Source organism: Mirounga leonina, unplaced genomic scaffold (genome assembly GCF_011800145.1).
Source record: "Mirounga leonina isolate KUSES-001 unplaced genomic scaffold, KU_Mleo_1.0 Mir_91, whole genome shotgun sequence".
Lineage (NCBI taxonomy): Eukaryota > Metazoa > Chordata > Mammalia > Carnivora > Phocidae > Mirounga > Mirounga leonina.
The window spans coordinates 20,182,568-20,202,857 of record NW_023270839.1 but is presented as its reverse complement, the minus strand read 5'-3'; the positions used below and the strand labels follow the sequence as shown (position 1 = coordinate 20,202,857).

Sequence of the window (20,290 nt, the reverse complement as noted above, 5' to 3'; positions counted from 1 at the left end):
ACTGAGCCAGCCAGGCCTTCCGTCCCTGCCTCCCCCCTCTCCCCTGGCCTTTTTTTAAAGATTGAATCTTTAGATTTGAAATTACAACTGGGAAGACCTTAAATGGAGCTAACTTTCTGGATGATATTACTACCTTTCTTGATACTAGGAGCATTGTATCAGGCAGGCACTGTAGTCACACTTTCACTCATTTCATCCTCACAACAAATCTGTGAGGTTGGTTCTGTTTTATCTCTGTCTTATAGATGAGGAAACTGACTCAGAAGATGGAGTTTATTCCCAGGTTGGACTACTAAATGCTGGAGCCAGGGCCTGAGCCAGGTGTCTGTTTCAGAGCCAGGCTCTAATCACTAACGTTTAACTGCTGCTACCTTCTTTAAATTATGTCAGGTCATAAATGCTTTAGAAATGTTTAAAAATACTTATTTTCTCTAAGGCTGGAATAAATTGTACATGAACACATTTTAATCCTTTGGCATTAGTGACATTGCTTTAAGAATATGGGATTCTTTTCAGTATCACCCTTAATTCTTTGCTAGAGATTCTTTCTTGAAAATGTGTTTTGTTTTTTGAGTATCTGTCCCAAAGGCACTTGGGGAAGAACTTGAGTACTGTGTGTGGGTTCTCTTAAAAAACTGCACACTATTTAAAATTTGTGCATCAAAAAAATAAATAAAATTTTGTGCATCAGTTTCAGACTTTTTTGCATAATTTTTTATTAAAGTTCTTTTTTGTGTTTTGTATATTCTTATGTAAACTTTATACATTTGTATGAGAAGAGAGGAATTGATTCAGGAGTTGTTTAATTTTCATTTTTACATGTTACTGTTTAGTAATTCATTATATTGTGTTTCTAGACAAACTGTCTTCTGTAGGAAGTTTGGAAGAAAATTGATTTGGTGCAAGTGAGAAAAACTTGTACCATTAAATGATAAGAAATCTTTGTGTCCACTTATTCTTACCTCTTTTTGTTACTTGTTGCAGTTATTAGTAGAGGAGGTTTTTAGGTGTGGTACTAACTGAATTCTGTTTTTCTTTCCTTTCTGTCCTTGCTTTTGTTTTTATTCAGAGCCTGCAACTGGCGAAAGAAAAAATGGATCTACTGCTGTTGCTGAGGCTGTTGCCAGGTAACCAGAGCTGGTTGCTATTTAGAGGAGTTTAATATACAAAGCCACTCTGGCAATAAGGAGAAGATGATTTATCAATAGAGGAGAAAACTTAAACTCCAGCATGAAGGATTTAGCCATGTGTTGAATCTAATGTAGGCTGTCTTACTAATACTTTCAGTCTCATAAAGCTTTTACTGTACTTAGAACTAAGATATTTAAAGGTGTTTCTCTTTCTCCCTTTTGTTCATGTGGTAGTGCCCTTTTTTCTTTTTCTGTTGGTGAGACAGATTATTGCTGCTATCGTAAGGTAATAAAGGGTTTAACAAGAGATAGCCTTAGACCTTGTTCCTTCAAAGATTCCTGACTCCGCCGCAACCTCAGGCCATTTTCTCTTCTGCCTGCAAGTTAACTACTGTGTTGAACTGTTATTTTTGCTTTGTCATGAATGCTGTAATGCTTTGAGGATGAGTTTGACCCCATCCTGAGGCTCTTGTGGTAAGCTTTGCCATCTGGCGGCTGTGAGAGTAGAATTGTTTCATTGGCTTATGGCATGAGTCATCCAGCATGAACATACTAGCAGCAGCCGCTGGTGAAATATAGGTGAGGATCCTTAAATCGGGCTTGGCAAGTACAGTAAATAAGTAAAGCAGGCCAAGTGCCAGAGCACAGAGTATTAAGGATGTTGGCCGGCTGAACGTGTGTCCCATTTGAATATGTGCTCCTGTTCGACTCCAGCTGGTTATTACCATGCAAGAATGCAAACTTATTGTTGCCAGACCTTTACATTTTTAAAGAGAAAGCTGGATTTTTAAAAATAAAGTTTCTTTTGGGGTCAAATAAAACATGTCTGTGGACTAAATTTGACCCTCAGTTGCAAGTTTCTAACCAATGTGTAAATCCTTTGATCTGTACTCAGTTCTGTTTTAGAGAGATTAGTTATTCTCTGGGCTCTTGCATATTTAATCTGAAAGATAAGCAGTTTAGGGTCCTTACTCTGTTAAAGACTGTTTAATGTTATGTCTTCTTACAAGATGAAGAAAATGGAGTATATACTTGATCTCTTTGGTTTTAACATCATTGTATACCAGACATAACTTGTTATTAGTCTGTACATGTGCACATGAAGGGGAAATAATGTGCTGTTGAACCTTTTGTGCCAAATGTAGGGATGAAAAATGAGGGTAAAACTCAGAGGTGGAGGGTTGGATTGGGGGGTCAGGGAATGAGATGAAATTCATTGGTATTGTTAAGTAAATTGTGTATATGAGAATCGAGATTTTAAAAATCTTTGACTATTCACTTTACAGTTGGGTTCACCATAAGAAATCATTTCAAGTAAGCTGTGCTTGAATATTTTCGATGATCATTGCTTCTTTTGCATTCACATGAAGCAATACCACTGTTTTAAAGTTGTTGGTTTTTTTTTAAGATTTTATTTATTTATTTGACAGAGAGACAGCTAGAGAGGGAACACAAGCGGGGGAGTGGGAGAGGGAGAAGCAGGCTCCTGGCTGAGCAGGAAGCCCGAAGCGGGGCTCGATCCCAGGACTCTGGGATCATGACCTGAGCCGAAAGCAGACGCTTAACAACTGAGCCACCCAGGCTCCCAATACCACTGTTTTAAAGTGTCATCTGTAACTGGGCTCTGTTCAAATTACTTGCCATTATCTTCTTTTTCTCTTAAACATTTCATTATTGAAGGTTTCAAGTATATACAAAAGTAGAAAGAATAGTTTAATGCACCACTATGTACTCATCACCCAGTGTCAGAAATTACCAACTCATCATCAGTCTTGATTCATTTATAAATACTTCCAGCACACTCTCCCCCACTGGATTATTTTGAAGCTAATTCCAGCATTATCTCATTTTATCCATAAATATCTCAATGCTATTTCTAAAGGATAAGGATTTTTATTTTGAACTTGACCACAGTGCTATGATCATACTTTTAAAATTGGCAGTGATTCCTTAATGTCATCAAATATTCATTGTTGAAAAAAATATTCAGTGTTCAGATTTTTCTGATTGCCTCATAAAAGGTTTTTTTTTCCACTTTGGTTGAATCAAGATCCAAACAAGGTCCACACATTATGTCTCTTAAGTTAAAATTTGATTTGGTTTGTCTCATCAAATCTGATTATGTCTCTTAAATTAAAATTTCTTTTAATCTATAGGGATCTCCTTACCCCCACCCCCTCTTTTGTTCCTAGCAATTTATTTGTTGAAGAAACTGAGTTGTTTGTACTATAGAGTACTAAAGTTTGGAATTGGCTGATTGCATCTTTATGGTATTTGATATAGTCCTCTGTCCATCTTTATTTCCTGTGAATCTTCCTTGAGAGTTAATTGTGCTGATTTGAAACAAGTATGAAGGATATTTTGGCATAAGGTGGTTTGGGATGTAGAACAAGGATTTTATTCCCTTTGTGCCTAAAAAGGATTATTTCCAGAGGTACTTTTTCATTCAAAACTAACACAATATATTGCTTTAATTTATTATCTCAGTCCTCCGAAGACTGTGTCTGTGTTTAGCTGTGTTTGTGAAGCCCAACAAGATGATGAGGCTCGAAGTCAGGATCCTCCCTCTGCGCCCATCAGGTGAGCATTATTTTCATAGCCTCTTTTGAGTTGTACTGATTTGCAGAATGGTTGGTACCAAAATCTAGAATGTACGTTGCTACCATTTTGTGAACTTGAGCTTACATTTTTATCTGAGGGACTGTGACATATTCTAGATGGATTTATAAATGAGATGTTATGAGAAATTTTATTTAATATTTTATAGGTACAGATTTTTGTCTTGATTTGCTTGTTTTATCAATTTGAAATGATTCAGTCTTCATAAATTTATGAAAATATATAATTCTAAAAATATCATTCTATATTTTTAAGAGTATGCCTTTTTTCTTAGTTTTGGAAGTGTTTGCTTTTAACAAGACTTAATTTTTCATTAGTTTCCCATAGGGCAAAACTGAGATGTTTACCCTAAATTAAAGTTTGTCATACTTGATGGAATTAAGATTTGCCCATGATTTCTTTACTCCATAATCTCTTAGAACAGCTCTGAAACAGAAAACAATTTTTGAGTTACAGAGTATTTTTTCTCTGTCTTGTTTGGGATGTAAAATTCTTATATTTAGTATAGGGAAATACGTAATGGAAATGGAAATAAGCTTGTATTTCCATTATTAGGTGGTGTTCAGTGATTTTGTAACTAGAGAATTTGATAATGTTTTGTTAGCGGGTGTATTCCTAATGTTATTTGCAGCATAATTTTAATGTTTTTTATTGACATAAACATTGAAAGGAAACATGTCAGTGCTTTTACTAACATTCTGATTATTAGATATGAGCTTGTTGGTGTTCTTGAGAATAAAATAGCCCAGATCACATTCTCACAAGGGGGAGCAGCAGGCAGAGGGAGAAGTAGGCTTCTTCCCCCAGGATCATGACCTGAGCCAAAGGCAGACGCTTAACTGACTGAGCCACCCAGGCATCCCTCTATTCAGAAGTTCTACCCTAAATAAACAGCTCCTGTAAAATGTGGAAGGCTTCTTTAAGGGTGGGAAACAGTGGTAATTGAATTCTTCAAATAGCTAATCAGGTCCTGTTCCTTCTAGCTTTTGACTTTCATTGTTGTTCAGCTATTGATATGTTAGCTGCCTGAAAGATTCAAACATTAGCATTCAGGTCATAGAAAAGATGAATTGAGTCTTTGTAGTTGCTTTGTTTTATGCAACTAGTATTGATTGAACATCTGCTGTGTACCTAGCCCTTGTGCTAAGTGATTTATATATATGGTCACTTATAACCTCATCAGAGGTGGGTTTTACTCATCTGTCTCCTGGTGGTATTATTCTTACCTTTTCTTTATTGTGTTATATATCCTTACTCATTTGAGGTTCCTGACAGGGCTCAAGCTATGACCACCAAATTTTTACCGGGCTCTCTTTGGCTAGGCCTCTGTTCTAAATCTTTCTTTAATCTCCTGGTTTGGTAAGCTGAGTTCAACAAGACGGACATCTCAGAAACTTCTCCTTTTCTCTTTCAAGATCCAGAGCAGGGCATTTCTCAAAGAGCTCTTCATGTTTCCTTTTTTCTGCCTACATTTGTCAGCTCAGCTCTTAAGGGGTGGGAGCTCCTCCCAGATCAGAGACAGCTTTCTCTTTCTCAGTGACTAGTTCTGTCCTTCTCTGGCCAAATACTTTCAGCAACATATGATATGGTTTCTAGATCCTTGATCATCCTGGCTGTTCTCTTCTAGGTGTGTCTCAGTTTATGCCTTATAAACTATGATACTCCAAACTGAAACAGATCCAGATATGGTCGTACCATGGTCAGTTCAGAATGGATTCCTTTTATCTTTATTCTGGCTACTATACATTTAAATATAGCCTAAAATGCATTAGTTTCTTGTTTTGTTTGTAGTGTTCTGACTCACTGAATATGTAATTTACCAAAAAGTTAAAAGTTTATAGGCATTTTCTACATGAATTTGCTGCTTATACAGTTAGTTTACTTAATCTGAGAGTAGATTTTTGCAGTTAATCTCTCAGTGGAGAGAACATTAATTCTTTTGTCCATAGTACATTTATTAAGCACTTACTGTATAATAAGCTCTGTGTTAGGTGTTTTGAAGTGAGATGAATAAGACATGAATGTCAGGTTTCTATGTAACCTCACTTGGAGTTAATCTGGGTCTTTTTATTCTGGTTAAGGACATCTAAGAAAGCCCTGGGCACCTCAGAGCTTTGTGGTATCTAGTTTGTAGGAGACATTAATCAAATGCTTGTGGGATAAGTGAATAAATCACTGATAGCCAAATGGGAAGACTAATGAAAAGAAGTAGGCTGTATCTTGGGAACGGTCTTTAAGGAACCAAGTCATTCTTGTTAGTTGTAAGATATACCAGTATAGCTACCAAAGCTAGAATCTCACGTATAACTCTATCCTGTATAGATTGTTTCTTTTCCTAAAATTATTGGTTGGGGTAGGAAGTAATGAAAAGTGCCTAGGAGTCATTTAAAGAATGTTAGAACCAATAAAAACCAAATGAGACATCTTGACCTAATTAAGCTTTTTTGAAGTAGATCTCTAAACTGCCTTCATTGACTATGACTTCAGTAATGGCTTTACATCTTTTTGTTTACCTTATTTCCCTGTGTCAGATTTCAGACTTCATAACTAATGATGGGAAGAAATTTTATGACTGTTTTATTCTTATGGTGGGATAGTCCTGTGTACCATTATGTTTTCAAGAGTGAAGTTACGTTGGGGCGCCTGGGTGGTGCAGTTGGTTGAGAGTCTCACTCTTGGTTTTGGCTTAGGTTGTGATCTCCGGGTGGTGAGATCCAGTCCCAAGTCAGGCTCAGCATGGAATCTGCTTGAGACTTTCTCCCTCTCCCTTTGCCCCTCCCCACCGTGTGCTTGCTCTCTCTAAAGGAAACAAATAAATCTTTAAAAAAAAGTGAAATTATGTTGAAGAACTTTGTAAGGTGACATGCTTAGTCCTTATTTTCTCCCTTTTCCACATTTCTCAAATTGTCAAATTGTAGTTCCTCTTGCCAGTACACACACACTCACACTTACTTACTTGACATGGTTTCTTTCTGTGGTTGATTTTTAGGGGGAACTCGCTCAGTTTTCCAGGTACTCAAGGTGAAGAAGAAAAGGAAAAATTGGAAGGTGAACAAAGGACCAGGAAGAGTCAACAGCCTATGAAGCCCAGTTGTCCTGTCAAAGACCCTCCTTCTCCTATCTCCCAGCAGGTGGCCACACAGGGGCCATCCAGTCCTCAAGGGGAAGCAGTGGAGACAGATGTGCTAGAAGGCCAGAAAGAAGGCAGGAATACCAATCAGGAAAAACCTAGTAATGCCTTGGTTGAAAGGCCCAGCCAAAATAACATAGGAATCCAGACCATAGAGCGTTCCCTGTGGGTCCCAGAAACTGTTTCAGCAGCAACCCAGACTGTAAAGAATGTGTGTGAACAGGGGACCAGTACGGTGGACCAGAATTCTGGAAAACAAGATGCCACAGTTCAGACTGAGAGGGGGAGTGGTGAAAAACCAGTCAGTGCTCCTGGGGATGATACAGAGTCGCTCCACAGCCAGGTGAGAGAACGTATAGGGTATCTCAGGGGCCCTGTTTTTGACTTTATGGATTCCTGGAGAATTTAAGTTGTGGTACGCGTACCTAATGATAGTTCTTAAGAGTTTTGTACAGACCAGTCATTAAAAACAAAAACAATTTTTTCAGGATAGAGATAGGGTAGTGAAAATTATGGTTAGCTGTAGCCAATAGATAGTCTTTTAGGGAAAATGAAATAGTGTTGGAGTCTGTCAAGTAGGTCTTTACTGGAAAAGAAAGCCAGGCGTATAGTCTGGGCCCTATAATATTCTTCTGCCTTTAATCTTTTCTGCCACCATTTTTCATCCTCCCTTATAAGCATCAGAGCTAATTGCTTCCCTCTCAAGTCTGTTTCACCAAGGTTCCCAGGAACTTGAGAGAGTAAAGCAGAGGAGAAGGGATAGAGAAGCATGAAGGATGGTGTACCACAGTATTAGAAACAGAACAGTAAGAAGAATAGAGAGGAAGGGGGAAGTCCTCAGGTGACTAGGACTGCAGAAAGAGGGTACAGCTATATGTAATGGGAGGAAAAGGATTGGGGCTGATGGAAGTAAGGCTGGAGGAGCAACAGATTCTTGGGAATAGAGTAGGGAATTGTAGGTAGTTGTAAAAATTGAATGGATAAGAAGTGGTGGTAGAAGTGTCCATGTTAACAAAAAAGAGGAAGTTTATAAAATTTCATCAGGTGGCAGTTGAGTTCCATGGCTGGGAAAATTTAGAAGTTACTAATAGTGGTTAAATTGCCTTTTCAGTTGCTCTGGTGGACTATCTTCACTTGGAATCTGCCTAGGAAAGCTTCATTAGTGATGTGCCTCTTGTTCTAATTGTCCAAGTTGTTTGTTTTATAAAAATTAAATAATATAGTTTCTCTTTATTGAACACCTAAAGTGTATCAGCATTGTGCTCAAGACAGCCCATGAGGTTGGTATTATTATTCCCATTTCACAGGTAAAGAAACCGAGCTGAAGAGAGGTTAAGTAACTTGCCCAAGATTTTGCCATCAGTAGGTGGCAGAACTGGAATTTGAACTTAGCATATCTGACTTCAGAATCGGTATTCTTTTCATTATGCTATGTTGCTTTTCTATTTATTAATCATGGCCTGTGTAGTCTTGTTCTGTTTATCCACGCTTCTCCAGGAACTCCAGAAATTATGTTGATAATATTAGCCTTTTAAGGTAACAGTCTATGAGACCTAAGACTTTATCAGTTTGTACAGATTAAAAATAGCATAGCTTTTTGAATATAGGGGTTATAGTAGATCCTATTTTGCACTTGTTTTTACCCTTAAAGTGTTTACCTTCTGCCACATAATAATTTGGTTTCTCTGCCTTTATAAAAAGAATTAAACTTGATCCTAAAGATAGCAATCTTGTTGGAGCCACGAGGTTATATCTTCCTTTCTTTCTCTGTAAAATAGGGAAATAATCTCTGCTTCTGTCTCATGATGATGATAGCAGGAGCCAGTGAGCCAGAGTGGTTAGGCCTAGGCTTTGGAGTCAGACCACTTCCGTCTGGGATATTGTGAGGATTAAATGAGATAAAGCATGTAAAGCCCTTAGCACTACGCCTGGCACATAGTGAGTGCCCAGTATATGTTGGTTATCACTGCTACCTGTTGATTATTATGATTTTAAATACTGCTGTTGTGTCATACAGAGTGAAATAACGTATTTAAGAGCTAATTGCTCCTGCTAGGAAAGGTGCTAGAAAAATCTAGGTGGTGAATAGGTACAGTTTCATTTGGGAAAGATGAGAAGTTCTGGAGGTGCATATGGTGATGTTTGCACAACAGTGTGAATGTACTTAAGGTCACAAACTGTATGCTTACAAATGGTTACAGTGGTAAATTTTCTGTATATTATACTACAATAAAAAACTATAGATTGGGTGGGCACAGTAACAGAAAATGGCATTGCTGTGCTCTCTTTTGAAGAATGTTGGAAAATGAGGAAGGCTCTGTGGAGATTTTCCAAGTGCCAGTGTTTTCGTATCCACTGCTTTCTGGGTAGGACTCAGGCCGGTGTTGGAGAAAAGCATAAGCAGCCTACCGTTGACATTCCTTAACATTTCACTTCTGTATCGGGTACGCCTAGAGCCAGGCTTTTACTGAAGGGAAAGTTTGGTTTTGTTTTCATTTTGTTATCTTCCTTTGATAAAGATAAGATCCTCAAGTTATTTATCTTTACAGAGACCTCTTTTCAGAAGACTGTTTGAAGAGAGAGTAAGCATAGTTTTCTTTTTATCTGCCCCCTTTCCTTTCTCTCCTTTCTTATTCTGTCAGACATGTTTATTTACGTGTCTTTCTTGAAGTGATCATCTGTCTGGCTGTTGTAGTGGAAGAGTGCAGGAGGTCTTGAGAAGTCTGACTACAAGGAGTGTTGATGTAGCCCTGAACTCTTGAGGACCTTTGGGACCCAGGGCCTGGCTCTCCGTGTGTGCAGGCAGAAGGTCTAGGCTGTTGTGGGTCATGTACTGGGGGGCCCTGATGATGGACGTGTGACAGACCAGTACTCTGACCACTCAGGAACCAGAGTTGTACATACACAAACATTTTAAGAAATTGGTTGATTGACGTTTCCATGCTTTTGATTTTATTTATATCTACGTAATTTAGATATCCATTTTAGTAGGTACTTTTATCCCTGAGATGGACTTGGAGTGGGAATTATTCAGAAAAATTATTGAAAGTTTTAGGTAAATTACTACCATATTGGTCAGTAAAAACCCAGGATCATCATCATTACAGTGGTATATATAGTTCTTTGGAAAGACTTGGATACCTTGACACTGACTGCTGAAAGAAAAATCGGTCTACTGTGGGGAAGTAAAGTGGGAGAAAAAAGTGTGCATTTTCTCCTCAGAATTATAGAGCCAGTGGGTGGGGGGGAGGGCATGGATGCTGTTAAATGTGGTATATATGTTATGAGAAAACATGTATGTAACAGTTGACATAAAAATATAGGGTTTAGGTGCGCCTGGGTGGCTCAGATGGTTAAGCATCTGCCTTCGGCTCAGGTCATGATCCCAGCGTCCTGGGATCGAGCCCCACATCGGGCTCCCTGCTCCGCGGGGGGCCTGCTTCTCCCTCTCCCTCTGCTTCTCCCCCTGCTCATGTTCTCTCTCTCTGTATCTCTGTGTCTCGAATGAATAAATAAATCTTTAAAAAAATATATATATAGGGTTTATTTAAGCTATTTAACTGATTATTCTTTATGGTACAAGTAAATACAAAATCCTAATTTACTAATGTTTTCTGTTCTTGGACACTAGCTTGGCTCTTAAGTTGTAATCTATTATTTGAAGTAGATTAAATATTTCATATTTAATTCTGAGAGAAATCTGTGTATCTTATTCTAGGCATAAATAAACTATAGGTTATTAATGCGGGAAAGACAGACTGCACTGAGATTAATAGATTATTCTGTTTTTATATGAAGTTCTAAAGAATGCCTTCCTTTTATTTAAAGAGATGTTGCAAGTGTAAGTTTGTATACTGATTGACAAGTCAGCATCAAAATCAGAAGGATTATAACCTAAAATGTATTTTTAGGGGGGTCAGAGTTTCACTTAACTATCCTAGATATAAGTGCTAGATGTTATGATTTTGATTTAGACAGAAATAGGTCATTTTAAGTGATAAACTAATACAAACTCTTCCTAGCCTCTGGCTATATAGCTGGTCCATCCCTGTTCTTATCTATAGGTGAGTAGAAAACAAAACAACTGGAAAATTCCATCACACTAGATTCATGGAACCTCTGAGCAATGCTCATCATGAAGAAGTTGATTTATGATTCTGCCATTTTGCAGAGACCCATGCTTGTGTTCTGTATTTTCTGTCACAGGGAGAGGAAGAGTTTGATATGCCTCAGCCCCCACATGGCCATGTCTTGCATCGCCACATGAGAACAATCCGTGAGGTTCGCACACTTGTCACCCGTGTCATCACAGATGTGTATTATGTGGATGGGACAGAAGTAGAAAGAAAAGTAACTGAGGTAATACATACTTTGAGTCTGTTTGGCAGATTTCTTTCAGTAGAAAAATTTCCCTGGCGCTCCACTTCCACCCCTGCTCGCTTTTCTTGTGCAACTAACTAGCCTCTTTGTTTTCCTTTATCTTGTTAGAAAGCGGTGAGAACATGGGTAAGAGGAGAGTCTTGAATTCTCTGTTTTTGCCAACCATGGGTTTACTGTTTGACCTTTGGCCATTTATTTTTAATCCTTGGAAACTCTTAATGAGGTTTAGAACTCCCTGTTTTACTCCATGTGTTTTCTCATTGTTTCTCACTGTTTTCTCACTCGTGTTTATGTTTATTCATTGTGTCCTTTCTTGGTCTCCATCCATGTGTGGTTATAGGTAGGAGATGCACCTTTATTTCGTAGTAGGATTCATTATGGACTCATTCCCAATGTTGGCAAGATATTGGCATTTATTCATTGTTATATTGGACAATGTTATATGCTGACTTTGTTTAGATCTCATACTGGCTGAAATTAAACAGATTTTCTATAATTGAAGATGTGGCACCATTCTTGGTACATATGTTAATTTCTGGGAACCATTGTATTAATTGATAAGAGGCACAGCTACTTACTTTCCTTCCTTTACTTAGGCACTTTTTAAAAAATCTGCCAGGTAGCCATATAGGAAGTTGAGCTCAGGGAGAATTAAACTCTGGTATATAGTTTATTAAATGGAACATACTATTGCTGTTGTTCATTAATGGGCCATTGTGGCCCTCATGTCAGAAAGCATTTGACATTAGTTTGAGAAATTGTCTTGTATTCTTTATTTATTGGATACCAAAATCCCAGATGTTAATTCATCTTCAATTTTATGTTTGTGGAATTTTTTTCTAATGTTACTACTATTTTGGAAAGATTGGGAACTTAGAGTAGCTTTAGAAAAGCAGTTTGCTTTCATGAACAGTTTTTGTAAATGTTGTAATCTAAAATGTTATACTCTAACATACTACTTGGTGTGGTGCTATCTTTTTTTTAAGATTTTATTTGAGAGAGAGCACAAGCAGGGGGAGTGGCAGGCAGAGGGAGAGGGAGAAGCAGGCTCCCCGCTGAACAGGGAGCCCGATGTGGGGCTTGATCCCAGGACCCCAGGCTCATGACCCGAGCTGAAGGCAGACCCTTAACTGCCTGAGCCACTCAGGCGCCCGATGTGGTGTTTTCTAAAGTATATTTCTGGAAGCAGCAGGTCTTTTAGATACTCTGAGGAAAAAAAAATGTTCCATGGTCAAAGTTTGAGAAACACCAGATGGCTGTAAAACCTCCCGTCCCCCATGAAGATTCACAGTGCATATTACATTAAAGGCTCTAAGAAGTCCTTTATTAAAGATGTCTATTTTATTGTTTAATACAGAAGTTACCAAACTTACTTGACAATTGAACATTTTTTAAGACAGTACTTATTATATCCCTGTGGAACATAGTTTGGGAAATGCTGCCATAATTAAATAAATAGCAACTAACATTTTTGGAGTACTGACTATATGCCAGGCACTATTGTAAGGACTTTAAGTGATTTAACTTATTTAGTCCTCACAACTAAGCTATGAGGTAGATGCTGTTATCCCATTTTCTAGATGAAGAAACAGAGGCATAGCATGTTAAAATAACTTACTTTAAAAAAAATAAAAATAAAAAAATAACTTCCTTTAGGTTACATAGCTAATAGAGGGACTAGAACTCATCCCACGCAATCTAGATCCAGGGCCTGCATTCTTTTTTTTTTTTTTTTAAGATTTTATTTATTTATTTGAAAGAGCGAGGAAGAGAGGGAACACAAGCAGGGGGAGTGGGAGAGGGAGAAGCGGGCTGTGGGGCTCCATCCCAGGACGCTGGGATCATGACCTGAGCTGAAGGCAGAAGCTTAACGACTTGAGCCATGCAGGCACCCCCAGAGCCTGCATTCTTAACCACTACATTATGCTCACTTTCAAGAGTGAAAATGAAGTATGCAAGATAAAGTCTTTCTAAATGAGGGGCGCCTGGGTGGCTCAGTTGGTTAAACGACTACCTTCAGCTCAGGTCATGATCCTGGAGTCCCAGGATCGAGTCCCGCATCGGGCTCCCTGCTCGGCAGGGAGTCTGCTTCTCTCTCTGACCCTCCCCCCTCTCAGGCTCTCTCTCATTCTCTCTCTCAAATAAATAAATAAAATCTTTATAAAAAAAAAAAGTCTTTCTAAATGAGGTCTAGAAAGCATTTGAGTTGGACATGGAAGATTTTAGATGTAGGGAGATAAGGGGGAAAGGCATTCCACATAGAAAGCTTGGTGAGTTAAGGCACAGACAGAGTAAAGAGCACACAGGCATGAATGGTCTAGTTGGTAGGCAGCAAAAAAGATGCATGAAGGAGTGTGAAGGTTGAGGTCAGAGGATTCTGGGAGCTTAACTTCCCTCATATCTTGTATCGTTTGTATATTATCTTTGAGAAGTTTTATTCGTTTATTTACCAGCAACTTCTTTTTTACTGTGTTTCCTAGTACTGTGGCAGGCCCTGGGGGCTGTGAAGATTAAAAAAAAAAAGACTCCTATTCTCTAGGAGCTTATACTTGACATGCAGCAAATCCAGAACTTCTTGGTTGCTGCTATAGAGGGTGGAAAGATGTGTTAGGAAGAGGGGACAGAACCTACCAGCTTACCTGAAGGTGGCTAAAATACTACTCAGAAGATGTAGCACTCAAAAGTGTGGCAGATGACGTTGAGGGGTGGGGGAGAAGGACATTACAGGAGGAATGAAAAGTTATGTAAATATGTAGAAAGCGTGATATGCTTAATGAATATTTAGAAGCTCCATATAACACCAACAGTAGGGTAGGGAATGGTAGAAGATGCCATCAGGGTTGGTAAAGGCCCACAGCGTAAGGGCTTTTGAATACCATAGAGAAGAGTTTAGATTTTTATCTTTGGTGTGATGGAGAGCCTTGAAAGAATTTTGGAGAAAAGAGTGGTGTGCTCAGATTTGTATGTGGGAAAGGTCAGATTAGCAGCAGTTTAACCATGGATTGGAATGGGTTGAGGCATAGTTCAGATGAGAGGTAATGAGTGTCAGGTTAGGACAGTGGCAGTAGGGGCTGAGAGGAGAGACAAAGATATAAGAAATACATAGAGGTGAAATTTTGATACACTATGGTAAATTCCTGAATGTGAGGATTGAGGGAGAGGGAGGAATCTAACATGGTGCCTGGGCTTTTTGCCTGTGCAGCTAGATAGATGGTGGTACCACACACTGTGACAAAGAATGTAAATAGGACACTGGTTTGAGAGAGAAGATCATTCAGGAAATAATTACCAAGGGTCTCTTGTGGCATGCACTGTGCTCGATTTGGGGGATATACCCAGGAAAGAAGATGGTGTTACTATCTCTGTCTTAACAGGGCATCTGTAGTTTGGTAGAAGAGACACACAGGAAAACAAAAGTAAGCAAATACATTAAAAAGTTCTTAACAGGCCAGCTTGGCGCCTGGGTCTAAGTCATTACGAGAGCAATGGCTTTGACTGCAGCACGGTTGCAAAGGCAGGTAGAGCTGGCCACTGTTCCTGGGGCTTAATCTCCAACAGAGATAGAGCCTGGCATCCCAGCCTCTTAGGCTGGCCAGGCCTCTACTCATGTGCCATATCCAAGTGAAGAGATTGACTTCAGTTCTGGGCTCATAACACCTGCTTAGTCAGATGACCTTGGCAGATAATGAGACTTGAATCCAGCTAGAGCAGACAAGTTGGTGATAGGAGACAGCGATTCGAGAAAGTCATGTTTGTCACTGACACTTTTTAGAGGTGGTGCAGTTTCTGGTAAAGACCCTGAGGACAGATGGCTGAGGTAGAGGAAAAGGTTGATGGTGGTAGTTAGATCAGGAACTTGGGAGTTGCTACAGAAGGGTCATATGATGGATGTAAGCCACAGAGAATAGTGCCAGAAGTAGGGATGGACCGGGAAGGGAGGCTATGAACCAGGAATTATGCTGTTCATCCATGAGAGTGAGTGGATGGGAGGATGTTGGTGAGTAAGGGGGAGAGGAAAGTTTAACAGAATGGCAAATAGTAGCTTAGTAGGAGCGAGAGGTGGGGAGATAGAAATGGTCTGTTAATGGCAATGGGGAGCAAGGTTGCCTCTTATCTCCAAACTCTTGAATTGGGGTTTGGTTGAGAAAAACCAGCCTCTGCAGAGAGCTGTAGGGGATGTGAGATGTACCGGGCATATCCAGGATTCATTCATCGAAGGCAAGGAAATGGAGAGAGGACGACATTGTGTTTTGGATGGGTTAAATTTCAGGTGTCCTTAGTACATCCAAAGGGATGTAAAGTTTATTAGGTATTTGTATTTATGAGTTTGGAGCTGAGTCATCGTGTTGTTGGTAGGCAGGGATGAGTCTGGTAAGACTGGCTAGGGAAAGCACGGTAGAGTAAGAAAAGGGAATGAGAACAGTCCTGTGAAATACTGTTTCTAAAGGATCAGACCAAGAAAGAGGAACCCCCAAAACAAGCACATATAGAAGTATCCAAACAGGTGGAATGAAAGTAAAAGTGACTTTGTAGATTCCAAGGGAGAGATTTTCAAGAAGGGAGTGGTCAAAAATAATCATTTAATTATCTTATAGCATTATTTAAATGTGTATGCATTGCATACTGTATGCCCAGAGACGGGGGACAGTCTGTCTTACAGGTCTCCATTTCTTCTCTGACGATCTGCACAATAATGCATGAACAGTCTAGACCAGGAAGGCAAATGTACAGCACCTGGGCTGTAATTCTCAGTCCTGTGCCCAGAGAGGACGTTACTGATTGGTCTGGGAACCTTTTCGCATAAGCTTGGGAATTAGCCTCCAAGGCCTGCTTAAAACTGAGCTCGTTACCAGTCCGTCAAAGTCAGCAAGTGAGATAAAGTCAGTTTGACATTTCTGTCTTCTATGATACTGCAACCTTGTATGTTTTATTACCTTTTTGGTTTTCATTTTTCTAAACAGTAACACCATTTTTAACCTATTTTTGCCTGTAATTTTCTATTTCCTTTATCATTTATGGAAAAGAAATATAACTAATTTCAAAAAACATGTAATTTTATCCACTGCTGATCAAATACCCAGAAGGGCTCCTAACCACTCGTTTTCCTCATCTAACCTTCCCTCTTCCTTACTTCTCTTCTCCCAGACAGAAAATTGCCTCTGTTGTCTGGATTAGAATCCTTAATGTTTTCTCAGTAAAGGTTGTGAATTTGTCGAGTAAAAAGATAATTTAACTTACTAGCTTATAATAGAGGTCTCTTTCTTTCCAATCTAGTATCACCTTTATTTATTTTTTATTGAGCTATAATATATTCCCTGTAGAATGCTCAGGTCTCAAATGTTCAGTTCACTGGCTTTTGACAATTAATTGTATGTAACCACTACTCAGAACGAGATACAGAACATTTCCATTATTCCAGAAAGTCTCCTGATTCCTGCCTTTCTGAATTGAAATTTCCATCCATCTCTAGGATTTTTCAACCTCCACGTTAGCATGATGTCATTGTGGCTTCTTTTAGCTTTTGTATCCATTTCTTTCTTGCAGGAGACCGAAGAGCCAATTGTAGAGTGTCAGGAATGTGAAACCGAAGTTTCCCCTTCACAGACTGGGGGCTCCTCAGGGGACCTGGGGGATATCAGCTCCTTCTCCTCCAAGGCATCCAGCTTACACCACACGTCAAGTGGGACAAGCCTCTCAGCCATGCACAGCAGTGGCAGCTCAGGGAGAGGAGCCGGACCACTCAAAGGGAAAACCAGCGGGACAGAACCCGCAGATTTTGCCTTGCCCAGCTCCCGAGGAGGCCCAGGAAAACTGAGGTGCAGACAGGGTCTCCAGAGAGAGAGCTACAGCAGGGGCAGGGTTGCTGACATTTTAATATCACAGGAAAAAGGGAGTCATGGGAAATCCCCCCGTCCTCCAACTAGGATAACTCAAATCCTCTTCCTCCCCTTTTGTTCCTCTCCTATTTGGTTTTGCATGGGAGGTGGGGTGGAACTCTGTGGGAGCTAGACTTCGAAGAAAATGTAGGAAAACAGGTGAGGGGACTTTGGGAATGCTGGCCTATGCTGCTGCTGTCCCCATTTTATGTAGCCTACAAGTGTTTTGGTTGGGAGTACAAAAAGTTTAGGCCAGTGACCCCAACTTGACACATCCCTCGCTTTTTGTTACCCTCTGCAGGTGTCCAGAGCCTGAAGTAGAAGAGAAGGCAGGGCAGGAAATGGGTGTGCTGTTCTTGAGGGCAGCGGTAGGAGGCTTTGTCAGGAGGGAACAGACTTGCACAGAGGAGGATGTCCTTTACATGTTACCGTACACTCCCACTCCCTGGCTGGTAGTTTTGGTGGTGGGTGTGCAGACCAGCTTCCTGCTGCCCTGGAGGGCTAGCACATGTTGGTCTGGCATGTAGTTTAAGGGCCGTGGGGAGACTTTGTGAAGAAAGGACCCAATAGCAGGTGCTGTCAGACTAACCTGTCTTCATTCTCTAGTCCTAGAAAAGGGGTCAGTCAGACAGGGGCGCCAGTGTGTGAGGAGGATGGTGATGCAGGCCTTGGCATCAGACAGGGAGGGAAGGCTCCAGTCACGCCTCGTGGGCGCGGGCGAAGGGGCCGCCCGCCTTCTCGGACCACTGGAACCAGGTACCCGGGTAGTGTGAGATACACTTAGTCTATGACTTGTTCAGAAAAAAAAGGGAGTAGAGAGAAGAGAGGGGAGTAGAGAGTATGTGGGTGTCAGGAGGGGCATGAGGGGTCTGCACTGACCGGGGAGTGGGCAGGGATCAGAGAGGCTACCAAGAAACCAGGCTTATGCCTGTGGTGGGGTCCTCCAAGAACGGGCTGAGGAAGACCCATGGACAAAGGAGTGGGAAACTTGGTAGATAAGTACTTTTCTTAATTCTAACTGCTGCCTCCTATCTCTTATCTCTCTTTAGAGAAACAGCTGTTCCTGGCCCCTTGGGCATAGAGGACATTTCACCCAGCATGTCACCAGACGATAAATCCTTCACCCGTATTGTGCCCCGAGTGCCGGACTCCACCAGGCGAGCAGACGTGGGTGCTGGTGCTTTGCGTCGAAGTGACTCTCCAGAGATTCCTTTCCAGGCTGCTGCTGGCCCTTCTGATGGCTTAGATGCCTCCTCTCCAGGGAATAGCTTTGTAGGGCTCCGTGTTGTAGCCAAGTGGTCGTCCAATGGCTATTTTTACTCTGGGAAAATCACTCGTGATGTCGGAGCTGGGAAATATAAATTGCTCTTTGATGATGGGTACGAGTGTGATGTTTTGGGCAAGGACATTCTGCTGTGTGACCCCATTCCTCTGGATACGGAAGTGACAGCCCTCTCCGAGGATGAGTATTTCAGTGCAGGTAATAAAGGGGAGTGGAGTCTGCTGGGGCAGGCTTCTCTCCAGTCAGTTACTACCCCGAGCACTCGCTCCAGCCTAACTGTTCTGCAGGGGTCTCCAAAGCCGGAAATGCCATTCCTGCTACACTGGTTACTTTCACACTGGCTTTTTGGTTTTCCTTGGTTGCTTATTTTTGAATGAGCTCACTTTGGTATAATACTCTAAGTATACAGAATACTGTGCGAAGTGCAGAATACTGGGATAGCATAGGGAGCCCCTGTCCACCCCTCACCCAGCTTCCCAGCTTTCCCTGTTGTCAACATCTTCCATTAGCGTGGTAGAATTGTCACAACTAAGAAACTAACCTTGACTCCTTACTAACTAACTGAATTCCAGACTTTATTTGGATTTCACCAACTTGCATATGTCCTTTTTCTGTTCCAGGATCCAGTCCATTAGCCCTCATGTGTCCTTCGATCTCCTTTGATCTGTGACAGTTTCTGAATCTTTTCTTGTTTTTCGTGACCTTGACAGTTTTGAGGGGTATACTGGTTAAGTATTTTGTAGAATGTCGCTCAGTTTGGGTTTGTCTCATGTTTTGTTTGATTAGATCAGAGTTAAGGGTTTTGAAAAGACTGCTGTGGAGGTGAAGTGCCCTTCTTGTTATATCATATGGGGGAGAGAGGCCAGTGACATCCACAGGACATCACTGGTCTCGTTAAACTTTATCCCTCGGTTAAAGTGTTTGCCACGTTTGTCCACTGTAAAGTTAGTGTTTTTCCTTTTTTCTTTAAAGATTTTATTTATTTGAGAGAGAGCGAGAGAGGGAACACAGGGGGAGTGGGAGAGGGAGAAGAAGGCTTCCCGCTGAGCAGGGAGCCTGATGCGAGGCTCGATCGCAGGACCCTGGGATCATGACCTAAGCCGAAGGCAGATGCTTAACGACTGAGCCACCCAGGCGCCCCAAGTTAGTGTTTTTCCTTTTCACCACTGAGACTTACATATAGTACCTGCCTTGCTGGGAATCTAGTAGGTGAGTGTGGCAGATATATTGAGATACTTTTCTTAGGAAGAAGTTGTTAGTACTGTGTTTTTGTGCCTGTCTGGGTTGAAAAATGCTACCTTTTTTTTTTTTTTTTAAGTAGCCAGTTCCCTATAATGGTGATGGTAAGAGATTTATATTTGTTATGACGGTTTCATGTGCCAGTTCTTTGAATATATTGCCTCTTTTCTATGAGCTAATTTGGATATAACATCATTTCTGGAGATTGTTTGGAACACTGATTGGGATATAATGGACAACAGCGCCTCTGATGAAGTGTCTTCCGACTTTCTTGTGATGTAGACTCTGGAGTAGTTGTTGTTTGCCCCTTTATTTCACTGTTAAACTTCACCTTCTAGCTCTGGATAACACTTAGCTTTGTGTGGCATCTGTTAGTAGCACATGGATTTAGGTCTTTTATGACCTGTGGCTTATGTAGTTTGTATCAAATGTATTCATTCTTCTTTTTCTGGTGTAAAGCTTATCTTGGAGGTTCTCTTTAAGACAAAGAGACAGTCTCTATCCAGGATGAATTACCGCGTCAAGGGGTGGGGAGTCTGTGTCTCATTTATTGAGGCTGTCTACTAATGTCAGTGTTAGACTGCTTCTAGTTCTAGTAACTCTTCATCAGTGTGAAGTATATTTTTGCTTTGTG

At 40.6% G+C, this 20,290-nt stretch overlaps 1 protein-coding gene across 10 annotated transcripts in view; it reads left to right on the top strand.

Annotated features, from left to right (window-relative positions):
- TP53BP1 (tumor protein p53 binding protein 1) overlaps nucleotides 1-20,290 on the top strand; it is a 98,818-nt gene that overhangs the window by 68,938 nt on the left and 9,590 nt on the right. For all 10 annotated transcript variants that reach the window (XR_004677297.1, XM_034994089.1, XM_034994093.1 and 7 more), the window contains 7 exons: nucleotides 1,070-1,127; nucleotides 3,618-3,710; nucleotides 6,739-7,222; nucleotides 11,086-11,238; nucleotides 16,804-17,075; nucleotides 17,742-17,891; nucleotides 18,185-18,615. Coding sequence is in view for 9 of the 10 variants with exons in the window: in XM_034994089.1 (XP_034849980.1) it covers nucleotides 1,070-1,127; nucleotides 3,618-3,710; nucleotides 6,739-7,222; nucleotides 11,086-11,238; nucleotides 16,804-17,075; nucleotides 17,742-17,891; nucleotides 18,185-18,615 (1,641 nt within the window). In the remaining variant the exon portion in view is untranslated. The remainder of the gene's footprint in view (nucleotides 1-1,069; nucleotides 1,128-3,617; nucleotides 3,711-6,738; nucleotides 7,223-11,085; nucleotides 11,239-16,803; nucleotides 17,076-17,741; nucleotides 17,892-18,184; nucleotides 18,616-20,290) is intronic.